Source organism: Oryctolagus cuniculus, chromosome 20 (assembly GCF_051225735.1).
Source record: "Oryctolagus cuniculus isolate XC-2025 breed Fujian yellow rabbit chromosome 20, ASM5122573v1, whole genome shotgun sequence".
Taxonomy (NCBI): Eukaryota; Metazoa; Chordata; class Mammalia; order Lagomorpha; family Leporidae; genus Oryctolagus; species Oryctolagus cuniculus.
Window position 1 is genome coordinate 48,950,991 of NC_142886.1, and position 12,885 is coordinate 48,963,875.

Here is a 12,885-nt window from a genome sequence, read left to right on the forward strand (position 1 = left end):
AAACACGTTTCGCCTTTGAAAGGAGGCCTGACCGATAGAGGCGCGGTCCCGGGCCCCAAACAGGGCTGTGTCCTTTAGAGCTGTGATAAAATTGGCGTGCGGCAGAGGCCCATAGGTAAATGGACAAACACTCACACGCAGGAGGGGAGACTGGCCGTGCGGGTACGTGGGCCGGCAATCTCCGTCCCGCACTGGGGGTTCTCTGATGCCGTGTGTTCCCCAGAGACCAGTGAGCGGAGTACTTGTGCCCAGGCTGAGAGCTAAAGGAGTCAGGTGGGGGCGTGAGGGGGTGAATGAGTGAGTGAATGACCAGCGATGAGGGTGTGGCCAGAGGCCTGGGGTGGGAAGAGCAGATTGGCATGACCTGGAGGTCTGCGTGGGCCAGGGGTTTCCATGAACTTCGACCACAGGCAAAGGAATTGAGCTTGAATGAATGAATGACAGGAAGAAAGGAGAGAGGGGAGGGAGGAAAGCCCAGGGCGCCCTGGCAGGCAGGGGGAGGTGGCCCCAGGGGGCCCTGGGAGCTGCTGGCACTGCTGGCTGTGGTCCCCATCGGCAGACCTGGAGTGGAATCAGCCCCCTGCTTGTGGGCAGTGCCCTGTCCGGCCCTGGAGAGGTGGGAAGGACGCAGGTGCTGGGCCCCGCAGAAGGTTGTGTGCTGTGCGGAGCCCCTCCTGGAGGCTCCCCATGTGGTGGGGGGAGGGGGGAGGGTTCTACCTGCCGGGGCGCAGCAGAGGGCTAGGGAGCAGCAGGCCCTGGGTGGTGCTGCCTGGTGTGACTGCCAGGCACAGTGTGGGTGCTGGTGTAGGGGACGGGGGAGAAGATGGCCAGAAGGACGGCCCACAAGACCAGGGTCCCAGGAGCTCCGTGCGACTCTTGACACGTGCCCACGCAGGGCGCCTGCCTTCTCAGTGTGGGGGACCTGGGGCAGGTGCACCTCAGCCTCAGTTTCCACAGTGCTCTGGGCATCCTGGGCTCCTTGTCCCGCCATCCCCAGAGCCCGTTTCAAGGCCCCTCTGTCTTCCCCACTGTTCTGTACGCGGGGGCCGGGGCGTTCGCACTCTGTCTGCCGCCCTCCAGCTCGGCCGGGGCTGCGTGGCAGGGCCTGCAGAGTGGTGCGGACGCACCTCCTCCTCTCTGCAGCGGGCGGGGTATGTGCCTGTGCGTCAGGGAAGGAAAGCACCGTACTCCACGTCTCAGTTCCTAGCTTGTGAGAATACGCGTGAGACAAGAGTTGTTAGCCAGTGCTGGAGCAGCAGGGGCGTGGCTGGGGCCCAGGAAATGCAGCAGGGACCACGTGGAGTCGGGGAGCTGGGGTGGGCCGGTTTGTGGCAAGGAGACGGTGCCGAGTGACTTTGGAGCTGCTGAGGAGGGTGGGCGTGGCCAGGCGCAGGTGCAGGTGCAGGGAGGAGTGGTGGCTCCACCCAGGTGCTGAAGGTCTGAGTTGAGGCAGTGACTTGGGGGGCACGAGACTGAAATCATGGGGTCAGAGGAGTGTGGGAGGGAGGGGGTAGGGGAGGCAGAGGGGGTGGTAGAAGACACAAGATGGAGGACACGGGATTCAGGTCTCAGTGTGGGCCACGTGAGCGAGCCACGGGCTCTGATGGGCTGAGGGTCTGCGCAGCTCCTCTCCCTGGGGACACCTGTTGAGCTTCTTGTCTCACAGGCCTGGGTGGATGTTTTAAATGCCTTTTTTTTTCTTCATGAGCATCCTCTCCATCTTCTTAGTACCTGAGCTCCGTCATTACCGATGGTTTTTGCACCACACCCTGTCTTTTCCACTTTGTAGTCTGTCATCAGCATTTTGCTTTTCATCATCAACATTGTCTCCCTGGCTGCCTCCCCCCCCCCCCCCCCCACCGAGTGGCTGCGACCTCATTTGCAAAAACCATTTCATAATTGTTCTGTGCGGTTCCTCTTGTTTTTTGTGTCATCACGACACCAACAGCTAGCGGCTGTTGCACCCAGCAGCGGTCACTGCTCCACCCCACGTCCCCTTCTCCTGCCAGACTGAGCCTGTGCGGGGCGAGGGGCCCCACTGGAGGGCGGGTACCTCCAGTGCCCGATGAGTAAGCGTCTGTGGCCTGAGCGGCTGCAGGGTAGGTGAGGGTGAGCGAGTGGGGCTTGGCTGATGGATGAGAGGTTGCGAGTGGTGAGCGGGTGGTTGGCTGCAGGAATGAGCATCCTGGTTCCAGCTGCATGGATGCGGCTGACATCAGGCGGTATTAGCGCTGTGCAATGTCTAGCACTGTAGTGAGGTGCTGCAGGTTACAACACGCCTTTGCATCCGTGTGGCTGGCTCGCTTTGATCACTGCTCAAGGCCTCTTAACAAATTGCATTTTGCCCTCTGGCAGCCATTTGTCTGCGTCCTTTGGGTCGTGGCTTTCTGGAGAGCCTGGCCGAGGGCGTCCGTGGCACATAGCGGATCCTCCACTAGTGGAGGCGTCCGGGGAGCCGGCCTGGCAGCTCTGGGAGAGACTGATGGAGGTTCAGGTAGAGAGAGGTGTGGGGTGGTCTCGGTGGCCTTCTGTGGCTTAGGATTTGCTTGCCCCTGCCGGTGGGTGATGGGGACAAGGACCCATTCCACCTGGCAGGTAGGGGACTTTGGAGTTGGTGCCCCACCCTCTGTAACTCCTGCGGGACAGGAATGTCTCCAGGACAGCCCTCCCAGACAGCCAGTACCTTGTCCTGCTGGTCAGTGGGCTTCTCACGTGCCCACTGTCAGACTGCCCCATCCAGGGAGGGCCCGTGAGGGTCCCGAGGCCTGGCCAACACGCGTCCCCTCCGCTGTGCTCTGCGGGTCTTGCTGATGAACGGGGCATGTGGGGTGAGGATGCGTGGTGACTTCCATTCTTCCTCACCCGGGGCAAGACCCCCTCATGTCCTGCCCCCCAGTTCCCAGGGCTCAGCAGGTCGCAGCCATCAGGGAGGGCCTGCTATCCAAGGCGGGCTGCCCTGACCTTTGCCCCTCTACTATGGAACTGAGCACGTGTGCCTGTGTCGGGGTCCTCAACCCCACGAGGCATCTCGGGAGGCCAGTGGTGTGCTTTCCCGTGTCCGTCTGTCCGTCCATCCGTGCGTTTGGCCTCCAGCCTTGGCTGGGCATTGCTGTCCCTCCCCTGTCCCCAAAGCAAACCTTTCTGTGAGTGCCAGGCTGTGTGGTGCCGTGGGCTGTGGTCATGAAGCCAACACCTGTCACTGCTCTGAGCACGTCCCAGCTGGGTCTCGTCTGCCGTGGTCGGCGCCCGGCTTCTCCCCATCTGCTGACCCGTGCGTCACCTGGCAGGACCGTGCTCCAGGGTCAGGGCCCTGAGCAGCCAGCGAGGGCAGAGCGCTCTCCCCAGGCTTCGCCCTGCCTGGCGCACGGTCCCGGCCCCCAGCTTTGCCTGCAGCCCTGCCGCTTCCCCCACCGGTGGGCAGTGGTTGTGACCCCCCCCATCCATTCCTGCATTCGTTCCTTCTCTCACAGCCACAGACATTTCTAGAAACCGCGAGTGCTACGCTAGAGCCGGCTCCCACGGCCCCACCCCGCCGCCGCCGTGTCCGTGTGTCCGGGTCCGGCCGAAACACTTGATTCTGCCCCAGCTCCCGGCTCTGGGCTTGGCTGCACGTTTGATTGCTGTGCCCTAGCTCTGTTCCTGACAAAACTGCACTGATTAGTAATCAGCACACTGTCCCTGGCTGCTCAGAAATCACAGCCCGTGGCCTGGAGAGTCCCGAGCGCGAGCCGCTGGGAGGCAGATGAGTGCCGGCTCCGGCGGGAGCAGGCTTTCAAGCCATTAGGACACGCGGTCCTTCAAAGGGCGATCTTTGAGCCATTCCTGTCCCCTTGGAGATGAGTTAATGCTCAGGTCTATTAGAGAAGAGTGGGGGCGATGATTGCCCGTGTGGGTGACGGGGGCCCTGCCCCACGCCAGGCCTGGGCGGCCAAGGCACGTGGCACGTCTGCTGCTCTGAGTATTGCCCCAGGGGGCAGTCAGGGGGGTCCCGAGCTCAGAAGGGCCATGGGGCATGGGTCTCGGGGGCTCTGCTTAGAATTCCAGACTTAGGATTTGTGGCACTGGGGGGGCGGGCGGTGCGGGGAGCAAGAGTCAGGACCCCGGAGCTGGGCAAATGGGGGTGCAAGCTGACTGTGAGAGCGCAGTCTGCCTGCTGGGGCGGTGCCACGCCCCTGGGGGAGGGCGTGGGGAGGGTGGGGCACTGTAACCGGAAGTCATTTTGTTTAGAACACACGGGTGTATTACGGGAAACAGTGCTGAATCCCGATGTGTTTAAGATGAGAAAGCAGTGACTGGCAGGAACGTTGATGCTAGGGTTGGGAGACTGGGCCGTGGCCCTGGAGCCCTGGGGGGAGGGGTGCACTCACCCACCTCCTCTGTGAGTCGGGGAGACGCCTGGGCGAGCCTTGTAAGTGCCCCTGCGTCTGGGCTGTGGGCAGCAGCCACAGTGTCCATCTTCCAGATTCCCCTCACAACTGGGCTCCGGCTGGCTCCTCCCAGCATCCCCTCCGCTCACCAACAGTGTTTGGGCTGAGCCCTGGGCAGTCTGGGTGCCTCCTACAGGGCAGGCGGTGGGTGTGCAGGACGCTCCTCCAGATTGTATCTTGTTAGATTGTAGCCTGTGCGGGGTTCGGAGCCTTGTCGTGCAGTAGAACTGCGGCTGTGGCAGGACCTTCTGTGGTCTGTGTTAGGAGAGCCTGGTCTTTGGGGTCTGGCCGCCCCAGCGTGGGGCGAGTGACGTGGGTCCCCAGCGAGCCTACCTGGCAGGGCTGTCGCGATGCGGGGAGCAGTGCTGAGGGCTGGCTTTCCGGGATGCCTGTGTGTTGGGGTTGTCTACGGGGCACCAGCAACGCCCTTCTTAGCTCCAAGTGCACCTTGTGTCCCGCGTCCGCAGGTGTTTGGGTGCGTAACTGTTGATTGACATGAAGCCTCCCTCCTTCCTCCCAAGGTCCCCTCCCCCACCACCTGTGTACCCGGGGCCACGTGCTCTGGGCTTGCCAGTTCTGTGAGTGCCACAGGGGTCCGTTCTGCATCCCCTGGTCTAGCTGGCTGGGGAGGGGGAGCAGGAGGCACCACACTTGCTCGCTCTCCTTTTCCTCCTTGTCCTCGGCACCAGGCTCTTGCACCTTACCCTACCCTAGCTGGGGACCGAGCCAGGGACAGGTTTAACGGTCCCGCGTGGACAGCTCTTCCAGCTTCGTCCCCGGAGGCCCCCTTGGTCCTGCAGGCCCACCCCTGCGCACCCCGATGTGTCCCGATCCCTGCGCCCACCCCTCATCCATCCTTGCCTAGGCAGAGGGACTGCTGGGATGGGTGGGGCCGGGCCGCTGCCTCTGCACTCAGACCCCTGCCCCAGTTGCTGGATTCCTTCACAAGGGGAGAGAGCGCTGCCCTCACCCACCCCCACCCCATAGACGCCCCCCTCATTGCTGCTTTTCCCTCTGGCTTTCACCGCCTCGGCGGCCTGGCGCTGGCCTGCCTTTGTGGCCTTGATCTTGTCCCCGGGGCTCTCCTGCAGCCACCCAAGTGTTGGCTGTGCAGTTGGCCGCCACACCTTTGCCCTGCTGTGCCCACCGTCGGGGGCACCAGCCGAGGGTCCCTTGCAGTGAGGCTTCCGGTATCTGCCCTAGGTCTGCCCCTGTCCCTGGTAGGGATGAGGGTTTTGGGCCCGCGTGTGGGTGTCTGCTGCTGGTCGGGCCTCAGACCTGTGTGTGACCAGGCGGGAAGGCTCCCTGAGGTGCTGGGCACTGCCCTGGGCCGGGAGCCCAGGCTGGACGGCACTGCTCTCACCCTTTCACCCTTCCCAGCTCTGCTTCCTGCCCCAGTGGCGCTCAGTAGATGCTCGCTGCCCGAGGAGGGGCCAGTGGTCTAGACTGGCTGATGCCAGTGTGTTGTCTCGGCGGAAGGGTGTTTCCTGCTGGTGCTGTTTCCGCGTCTAGCACGGGAGGCCGTCAGAACTGACTTGAGAGTTTGAGAAGCAGTCCGGGCATCTGGCAAACAGGGGAGGGGGGCGTCGGACCCCGCACCTTGACTCCTGTACTCTCACTCCCTCTTCCCAAGAATGGTCACGGGCACAAGTCCAGGGTAGGACGTGGGGCCTCGTTTGTTTGGGTTCTGTGCCCGGGGTCACCGTTCACTGGCTGAGTGGCCTTGTGCAGGCTGCCCGGGCTACCCGAGGCTCCACTCCCCCCTGCAGTGGCAGAGTAGTTGGTGAGAGCATCCGCGACTGCGGTGGCGGTGAGCGTGGAGAGAGGCAGGTGCAGGGCTCGCTGCGTACCGGAGTCAACTCTAGGTTCAAGACCGCGCTCTACCTCTTACTGACCTGGACGTGTGGCCGCCTGTGGCCTCAGAACGGTCAGGCCCACTTGCCTGGGTTGTTGGGACTCAATGGAATTGTGTGTTTTTTTTTGCACAGTAGCACTTTGTTACCCAGCTCACAGGTGCCCTCACCCCCACCCTCCTGGAGGGCTGGCATGGCGCCGGCCTCGCTCCCTGCTACCTGTGTGTGCCCTGTCCAGGTGCCCTGCAGTATGGGGGAATGGGGCACACCCAGCCGCCTCTGGGGAGACAGGAGCAGCGGGAAGGGATTGTTTGTGAATACAGAGTCAGCAGGTTCCGGCCAAGGAGGGCCGGGCAGAAGTGAGGGGACTGGCAGATGTTTCTAGAACACTGCTGGGTGGGGGGCTGAGCTTCTGAGACCGATGCTAAGGTTTATTTAATAGGTGATGGTGGGTGAGTGGGATAGCAAGGTGAGTAAAACGGAGTGTAGCTTCCAGAAGTCTCTGCAGGACCCCTGAGGTTGAGGGGCAGGAGCTGGAGGCTGGGTGCTCCCCTCACCCCCGTGGGCACCAGGCCTGGCGCTCCCCGCTCCCTCCCCGGGCCTGCCTGGTGCATGTGAACTTTGGGCAGCCAGTGGGGCCAGGAGCAGGTGGTCTTCATCTGCACTGTCTCCCTCAGCCTCCGCAGACACAGGGACGCCCTGCACGCCTGCCCACGGGACGGGCTGGACCCAAAGACTGGAGCTGGGGCCTCCCCCTGGATAGAGACCCACCCTCTGACTGATGGACTTCGCCGAGCCGGGGTCAGCCTCGCAGGCTTGACCCCGTCCGCCTACCCCTTGAATCCTGAGACTTGAAAGCTGCTGACCTTCACGTTCACGTTCGTGAAATGGGCCGGGACACCTACCTCACAGGGCTGTTGTGAGGCTGTTGTGCTATAATGAGAAGCACGGTGCTGGGCGCACACCCATGTGCTCTCAATAAACGTGTTTCTTGTCTTAACAAAACCAGCGATGGGTGTGCTACTAATATGGTGAGGGCTGAATGCTGGGTGTCCTGTCTTGTTGGGGCTGTGTCCTTTCTCTGGGCAGTGTGCTAGGTGGGGAGGGTGAGGGAGGCAGCTCTGGGCCCGGGAAGTCACCTGGGTGGCAGGTGCAGACCCTGAGCCGAGCAGCCTTGGTCTGGTCCCCCTTCTCATGGTCTTAGGATGGAAAGGGAGAGCCACAGCAGATAGCCAGGCCCCGGGTGGGCTCTGGGCTGAGCTCACTGTCCTGGCCCTGCACCCCGAGGGGGCACTCCTCCTCCCATGCTGCCCAGGCCTGTGTCCCACTGGCTGAGGGGTCAGTGCCTCTGAGCTGACCCAGCCCAGCCGGGACCCTGCAGCCCTGCAGAACGTGACGTCACGGCTCCTGAGCGAGGGCCCAGCCTCATCCCCGCCTGGCCGTAGGACTGCAGCAGAGGGGACAGAGGCAGGTGGGCTGTCTGTGACTCCTATGGTCTGCACACCTGGCTCTGCGGAGCAGATGATGTGGACGCCCTCCCAGTGGGGAGACGCCGACAGTGGCCCCTGCCACAGCTACCACCTTGGCTGCCACCATGGCTACCGCTGTTGCTTCCACTGCCACCACCACGCATCACCAGCACCACCGGCTCCTCCCCTCCCTCCTCTTCTGCCTCTTCCTCTTCCTCCCCCTCTTCTTTTTCCATCTCCCCCTCCTCTTCTCCCCCCTTCCCCTTATTCCTCCCCTCCCCTCCTCCTACACTTCTCCTCCCTCCCTCCCCCTGCTCTCTCTCCTCTACCTCTTCCTCCCCCTCCTTTCCTCCTCCTCTCCGCTCCCTCTCCTTATTCTCCCCCTCATTCTCCCTCCTCCCCCTCCTCCTCCCCCACCCCCCTCCTCATTCTCCCTCCCCCTTCTCCTCTTCTTCCTCCTCCTCTTCCCTCTCCCTCCTCCCTCTCCCCCTCCCCCTCCTCCTCTCCTCATTCTCCCTCCTCCCCCTTCTCCTCTTCTCTCTCCCTCCTCCCCCTCCTCCTCCCCTTCCCATCCCTCTCCTCCTCCCCCTCCTCTTTCTTCCTTCTCCCCTCCTTCCTCCCCCCTCCTTCCTCCCCGCTCCTCTTCTCCCTCTCATCTTCTCCCTCTTCCTCCATTCCCCCTCTTCCTCTTCTCCTTCCCTCCTCCTCCTCTCATTCTCCCCCTCCTCCTCTAAGCCCTTCCTCCTTCTCCTCCCCTTCCTTCTCCTCTCCCCCCACCTTCTCCCTCTCCTCTACCTCTTCCTCCCCCTCCTTTCCTCCTCCTCTCTGCTCCCTCTCCTTATTCTCCCCCTCATTCTCCCTCCTCCCCCTCCTCCTCCCCCACCCCCTCTCTTCATTCTCCCTCCCCCTTCTCCTCTTTCTCCTCCTCCTCCTCTTCCCTCTCCCTCCTCCCTCTCCCCCTCCCCCACCTCCTCTCCTCATTCTCCCTCCTCCCCCTTCTCCTCTTCTCTCTCCCTCCTCCCCCTCCTCCTCCCCTTCCCATCCCTCTCCTCCTACCCCTCCTCTTTCTTCCTCCCCCTCCTCTTCTCCCTCTTCTCCCCTTCCCCCTCTTCCTCTTCTCCTTCCCCTCCTCCCCCTCTCATTTTCCCCCTCCTCCTCTTCCCCTTCCTGCTCCCCCCTCCTCCATCTCTTGCTCCTCCTTCCCTCTCTTCCTCCCCTGCCTCCTCCTCCCCTGCCTCCTCCTCCTCTTCTTCTTCCATCTCCCTCTCCTCTTCTCCCCCTCCTCCTCTAAGCCCTTCCTCCTTCTCCTCCCCTTCCTTCTCCTCTTCCCCCCTCCTCCCTCTCCTCTACCTCTTCCTCCCCCTCCTTTCCTCCTCCTCCCCGCCCCCCTCCTCATTCTCTCCCCTCTTTCCCCTCTTCTTCCCTCTCCTCCTCCCCCACTCCTTCTCCTCGTTCCCCCCCTTCCTCCCTTCTCCATTCCCTCCCCTTCCTGTTGCCTCGGGACAGCTACAGGCAAGTCCAGCTGCGAGAGCTCAAGACCAAGTATGAAGAACCACCTCTGGGACCACAGTCATGGCACCGGCCCGGAGGTCCACCCGGAGCCCCCAGTGGGGCTGGCACCAAGTTGTGGTCCAGGAGCAGGCAGCCTCCAAGGTGTGTTCCAGCTCGCCGAGGCCCCGCCCAGCCAGAAGCGGCAGGGTGACCTGTGTGTGGCGAGCAGAGCGGAGAAGCAGCTCGGGCTTCGAGTCCCCTACGGCGGCTCGAGCCAAGACCTCACCTGCGGCTTCCGATGCGCCCTGACGTCTCCAGGAAGGGCGCCCTCTTCCATGTTCCAGAGCCAGACCTGTTGAAGCTCAGGCGCGCAGAGAGAGCGGCTCCGCTGCGTTCTGGAGCCGAGACTCCCGAGCTGGCCTCTGGCAGACCCAAGGCCTCCACGGCGGACTTCCGAGCTCTCCCAGCACTGGCACCTTGACCCCAGCCTCTGATGACGCTCCCGAGTCAGGAGGCCAGATGTCCCGGAGCCAGGAGCCCAGCTCTGAGCACCCACAGTGAGCTTGGGCACCGACGGGCCAGAGGTAGAACCCCAGCTCCAGCCTCTGGCAACCATCAGGCATCCAGAAACGAGGGCCCTCCAGCTCCAGCCCCTCATGGAGCTCGGGCGCTCAGAGGGAGGAGCCTCCTCGTTCCAGCCCCAGGCTCCACGTCCAGCCTCCACGAAGCTCCGATGTCCAGAAGGCGGGACCTCCTTGTTCCAGCCCGCGCTCCACGTCCAGCCTCCATGAAGCTCCGATGTCCAGAAGGCGGGACCTCCTTGATGCCCTAGAACCAGGACTTCAGCCCCAGGCTCTGGAGAAGCTCAGAGGCTCAGAGAGTGGCCATGCTTGAAGTTCCAGACTCCATCTCCTGCCTCTGCCAGAGCTCAGGTGTCTGTCCAGAACTGGTGAGAAAACCTCAGGACTGTGCTTCTCGGGCCGAAGCGGGTGTGGCCGGTTTGGCCTGAGACTGGAGAGGGCAAAGACACCTGCCGTCCACCTACGGCCCTCTCGCGGCATACCACACCCTGATGCCTCAAAGAGGTGAGCGAGGCCCCGGCACTAGGACACTGGTGCGGAAGATAGGTTCCAGCGGCACAAGCAGAGAGTGCCAGCAGGGGACGGCGTTGGGAGGTGCACGGCGGCGGACGCCGTGGATCGCGGTGCCATGCCCGTGGCAACGCCTGCCCAGGAGGCTGAGAGGCTGCAGCAGGGCGTGCTTCTGTGCTGTTTGGTTGTGCTGGCCGCAGCGCTGGCCGTGCACCAGCCTCGACCCGTGGGGCTGCCAAGTTGGCTGCGCCCTGGAATGTAACGCAAGCTGGTTTCTGCGGCTTCGCTCCCGTCCCAGTGGAAGGTGCTAACCGCCCGTTCGCCAGCCTGCGTGAAGCCATGACCTCCAGGCTGCTCGGATCTGGTTGCTTCCTTCTAGCAACGGAAATTCATCGAGGTTGGACAGGGCCAGGGCCAGGCCATGAGGATGGGCGTGAAGACAGCACCAGAGGCAAAGGAGGCCCCCAAGCACACTGACATCGCAGATGGAGCCCTGCCCTGGGTGCCTCGATGCTGACCCTCGTACGCTGACCCTCGTACCCCGAGAACTCAGTTGCCGCCAGGGTGTCCACTAAGCTGGAGGGCATGGGGCCACAGTCGCTGCGAGGACGTTGAGGACAGTGCGACAGCCGTGGAGACCGCCGACCCCCGGAGGAGGGGGTGCCGATGCTCTTCTGGGTCTGGGCTCTGAGGCCTGTGGACTGGGGGTTCCGAGAACCTGATGGTGCCAGGCAGTGCCGTGCAGACGCAGCGCCAGCGCGGTGACCCAGAAAAATGACTTCTCTGCTTCAGCCAGAATCTGGAAGGGAGCAGCTCTATGCAAACATGCCCGAGGTGCCCGCGGCGCTGTGGTGACATTTCCTGGAAACTCAGTCGACTTTGGAACTGCGAACTTCGCTAAGAGCGGCTGGAACCGGGGCTCAGCGGAGGAGGAGTGCGTCTTGGAGGACTGCCCTACCCCCACCCCTTGGCCGAGTTATTTTAGGAGATTTCCAAGAACAGGCAATGATCAGAAGTCCCCACGGCAGAGTCTGAAGCCAGGTGCAGAAAGAGCCCTCCACGAGGTCCTCCCCAGAAGCCACAGAGGAGGGGACTCGGCTGTGGGTCGTCGGGCGTGGCCCCGTCGGTTGGGGCACAGGCGCAGGTGCCCGTCACCTGCTTGTCCTGCAGCCCATGGGAGGGGCGTTCTGCCTGTTGCTCACCTGCCCTCCCTGGGCTGTGGGTGACGGCCCCCGCGGCAGCACGGGCCAGGGCCAGGGAGGAAAGCAGTTCCCAAGGGTGAGGAGAACCAGGGCCTCGCTCACTCTTCCAGGCATCAGGGCTGCAGGTGCAGGCTGCAGCTTTCCTCCAATGACTGATTTTCCCTCTGCCTCTTTGGAGCTGGGGGCTGGGGGATGTGGGGCCCGGCAGGCACACCCAGAGCTGCCTCCAGCCAGCCCCCTGGCCTCCGGGAAGTCATGCTTCTGACCCGGCCTTCCACTCCTCCGAAGACTCGACGGACTCTGTCCCGCCCTGCACCCAGACACCGCACAGCACCGTAGCGGCCTGAAGTGGGGAAGCCGGCCCAGGCGACGCCCCTCGAAAAGCTGCTGCCGCCCCTCTGGAGTGAGGCCCGGTGGGGGTTGGAGGTGGGTCAGGAGGCCAGGGGCTGAATTCCAGTCCCCAACCAGCAGGGGACAGGGAGCCCCCAGGGCCAGCCCCCAGAGACGTGGCCCGGGCTCTCGATGGCTGCGGCCTGCACCCCGGGCGCCCTGTGGGGAGGGTTCTTGGTATCAGCCTAGCTTGGCTCAGCAGGCCCCTGCTGGCACACTGGGCGGGGTGGGGGCGGGAGCTGGCAGGGTGTCTGCACCGTTACCTGTATACCTGCACTTTACAAAGCACTTTATTTGTTTGCTTGGTGTTGGCTGAGGTGTGAGTGGAGGTTTTGCGTGTGGGTGGGGTGCTCCTTAGAGGTGAGACTCCCCCGGGGTCCTCCTGCATCCCTCAGTCCCTGGGGCCCCCCTCCTGGGGAGATGCCAAGGCCAGGGGGAGGAAAGCCCCCCGATGTACCCTCGACCTGGCCTGTGGGGTGTGGGGTGACTCGGCCAGGCTGGGACGCCTCCCTTCACTCAGAATTGACTGTGACCCCTAAAGGGCCAGGCCTTGGCCAGGACCCCCCTGCCCCCATGCTTAGCTGCCAGCAAAGTGCTGCTGCTTCTGGAATCCTGGAGACCTGGGCTTCACCCCAGCACCTCCACAGCCCCAGCACTAGGGGGTCTCCTGGGCCGTGAGCCCTGGTTGGCTCAGGTACGTGTGCTGGGCTGCTCCTAGGGGCAGGCTCAGTGTGCAGGGGCCCTGGGCTCAGGGGCTGCAAGTGTGCCTGTGCACGCCTGCATGTGTGTGTGTCAGTGTGGGGGTGCGTGCCTGGGTGAGTGTACATGCGTGTGCGCATGGGCGTGAGTGAGGGAGACGGATGCAGAGCTGCCTGGGGAGTGAGAGGAGTGCATGTTCCACACCCCTTTTCTCCCCTGGACCCCCTTCTGGGGTCACCCCTGCCACAGGCTTCCCGGCCTTG

General features: G+C 63.4%; 1 protein-coding gene across 1 annotated transcript in view; it reads left to right on the forward strand.

Moving 5' to 3' along the window:
* Positions 1-7,285, forward strand: part of LOC138847232 (uncharacterized) — a 68,798-nt gene extending 61,513 nt beyond the window's left edge. Inside the window, exon 10 of the mRNA XM_089322527.1 lies at positions 6,958-7,285. Coding sequence (XP_089178653.1) covers positions 6,958-7,135 — 178 coding nt within the window. The 3' untranslated portion in view covers positions 7,136-7,285. The remainder of the gene's footprint in view (positions 1-6,957) is intronic.
* Positions 7,286-12,885: the final 5,600 nt, after the last annotated feature.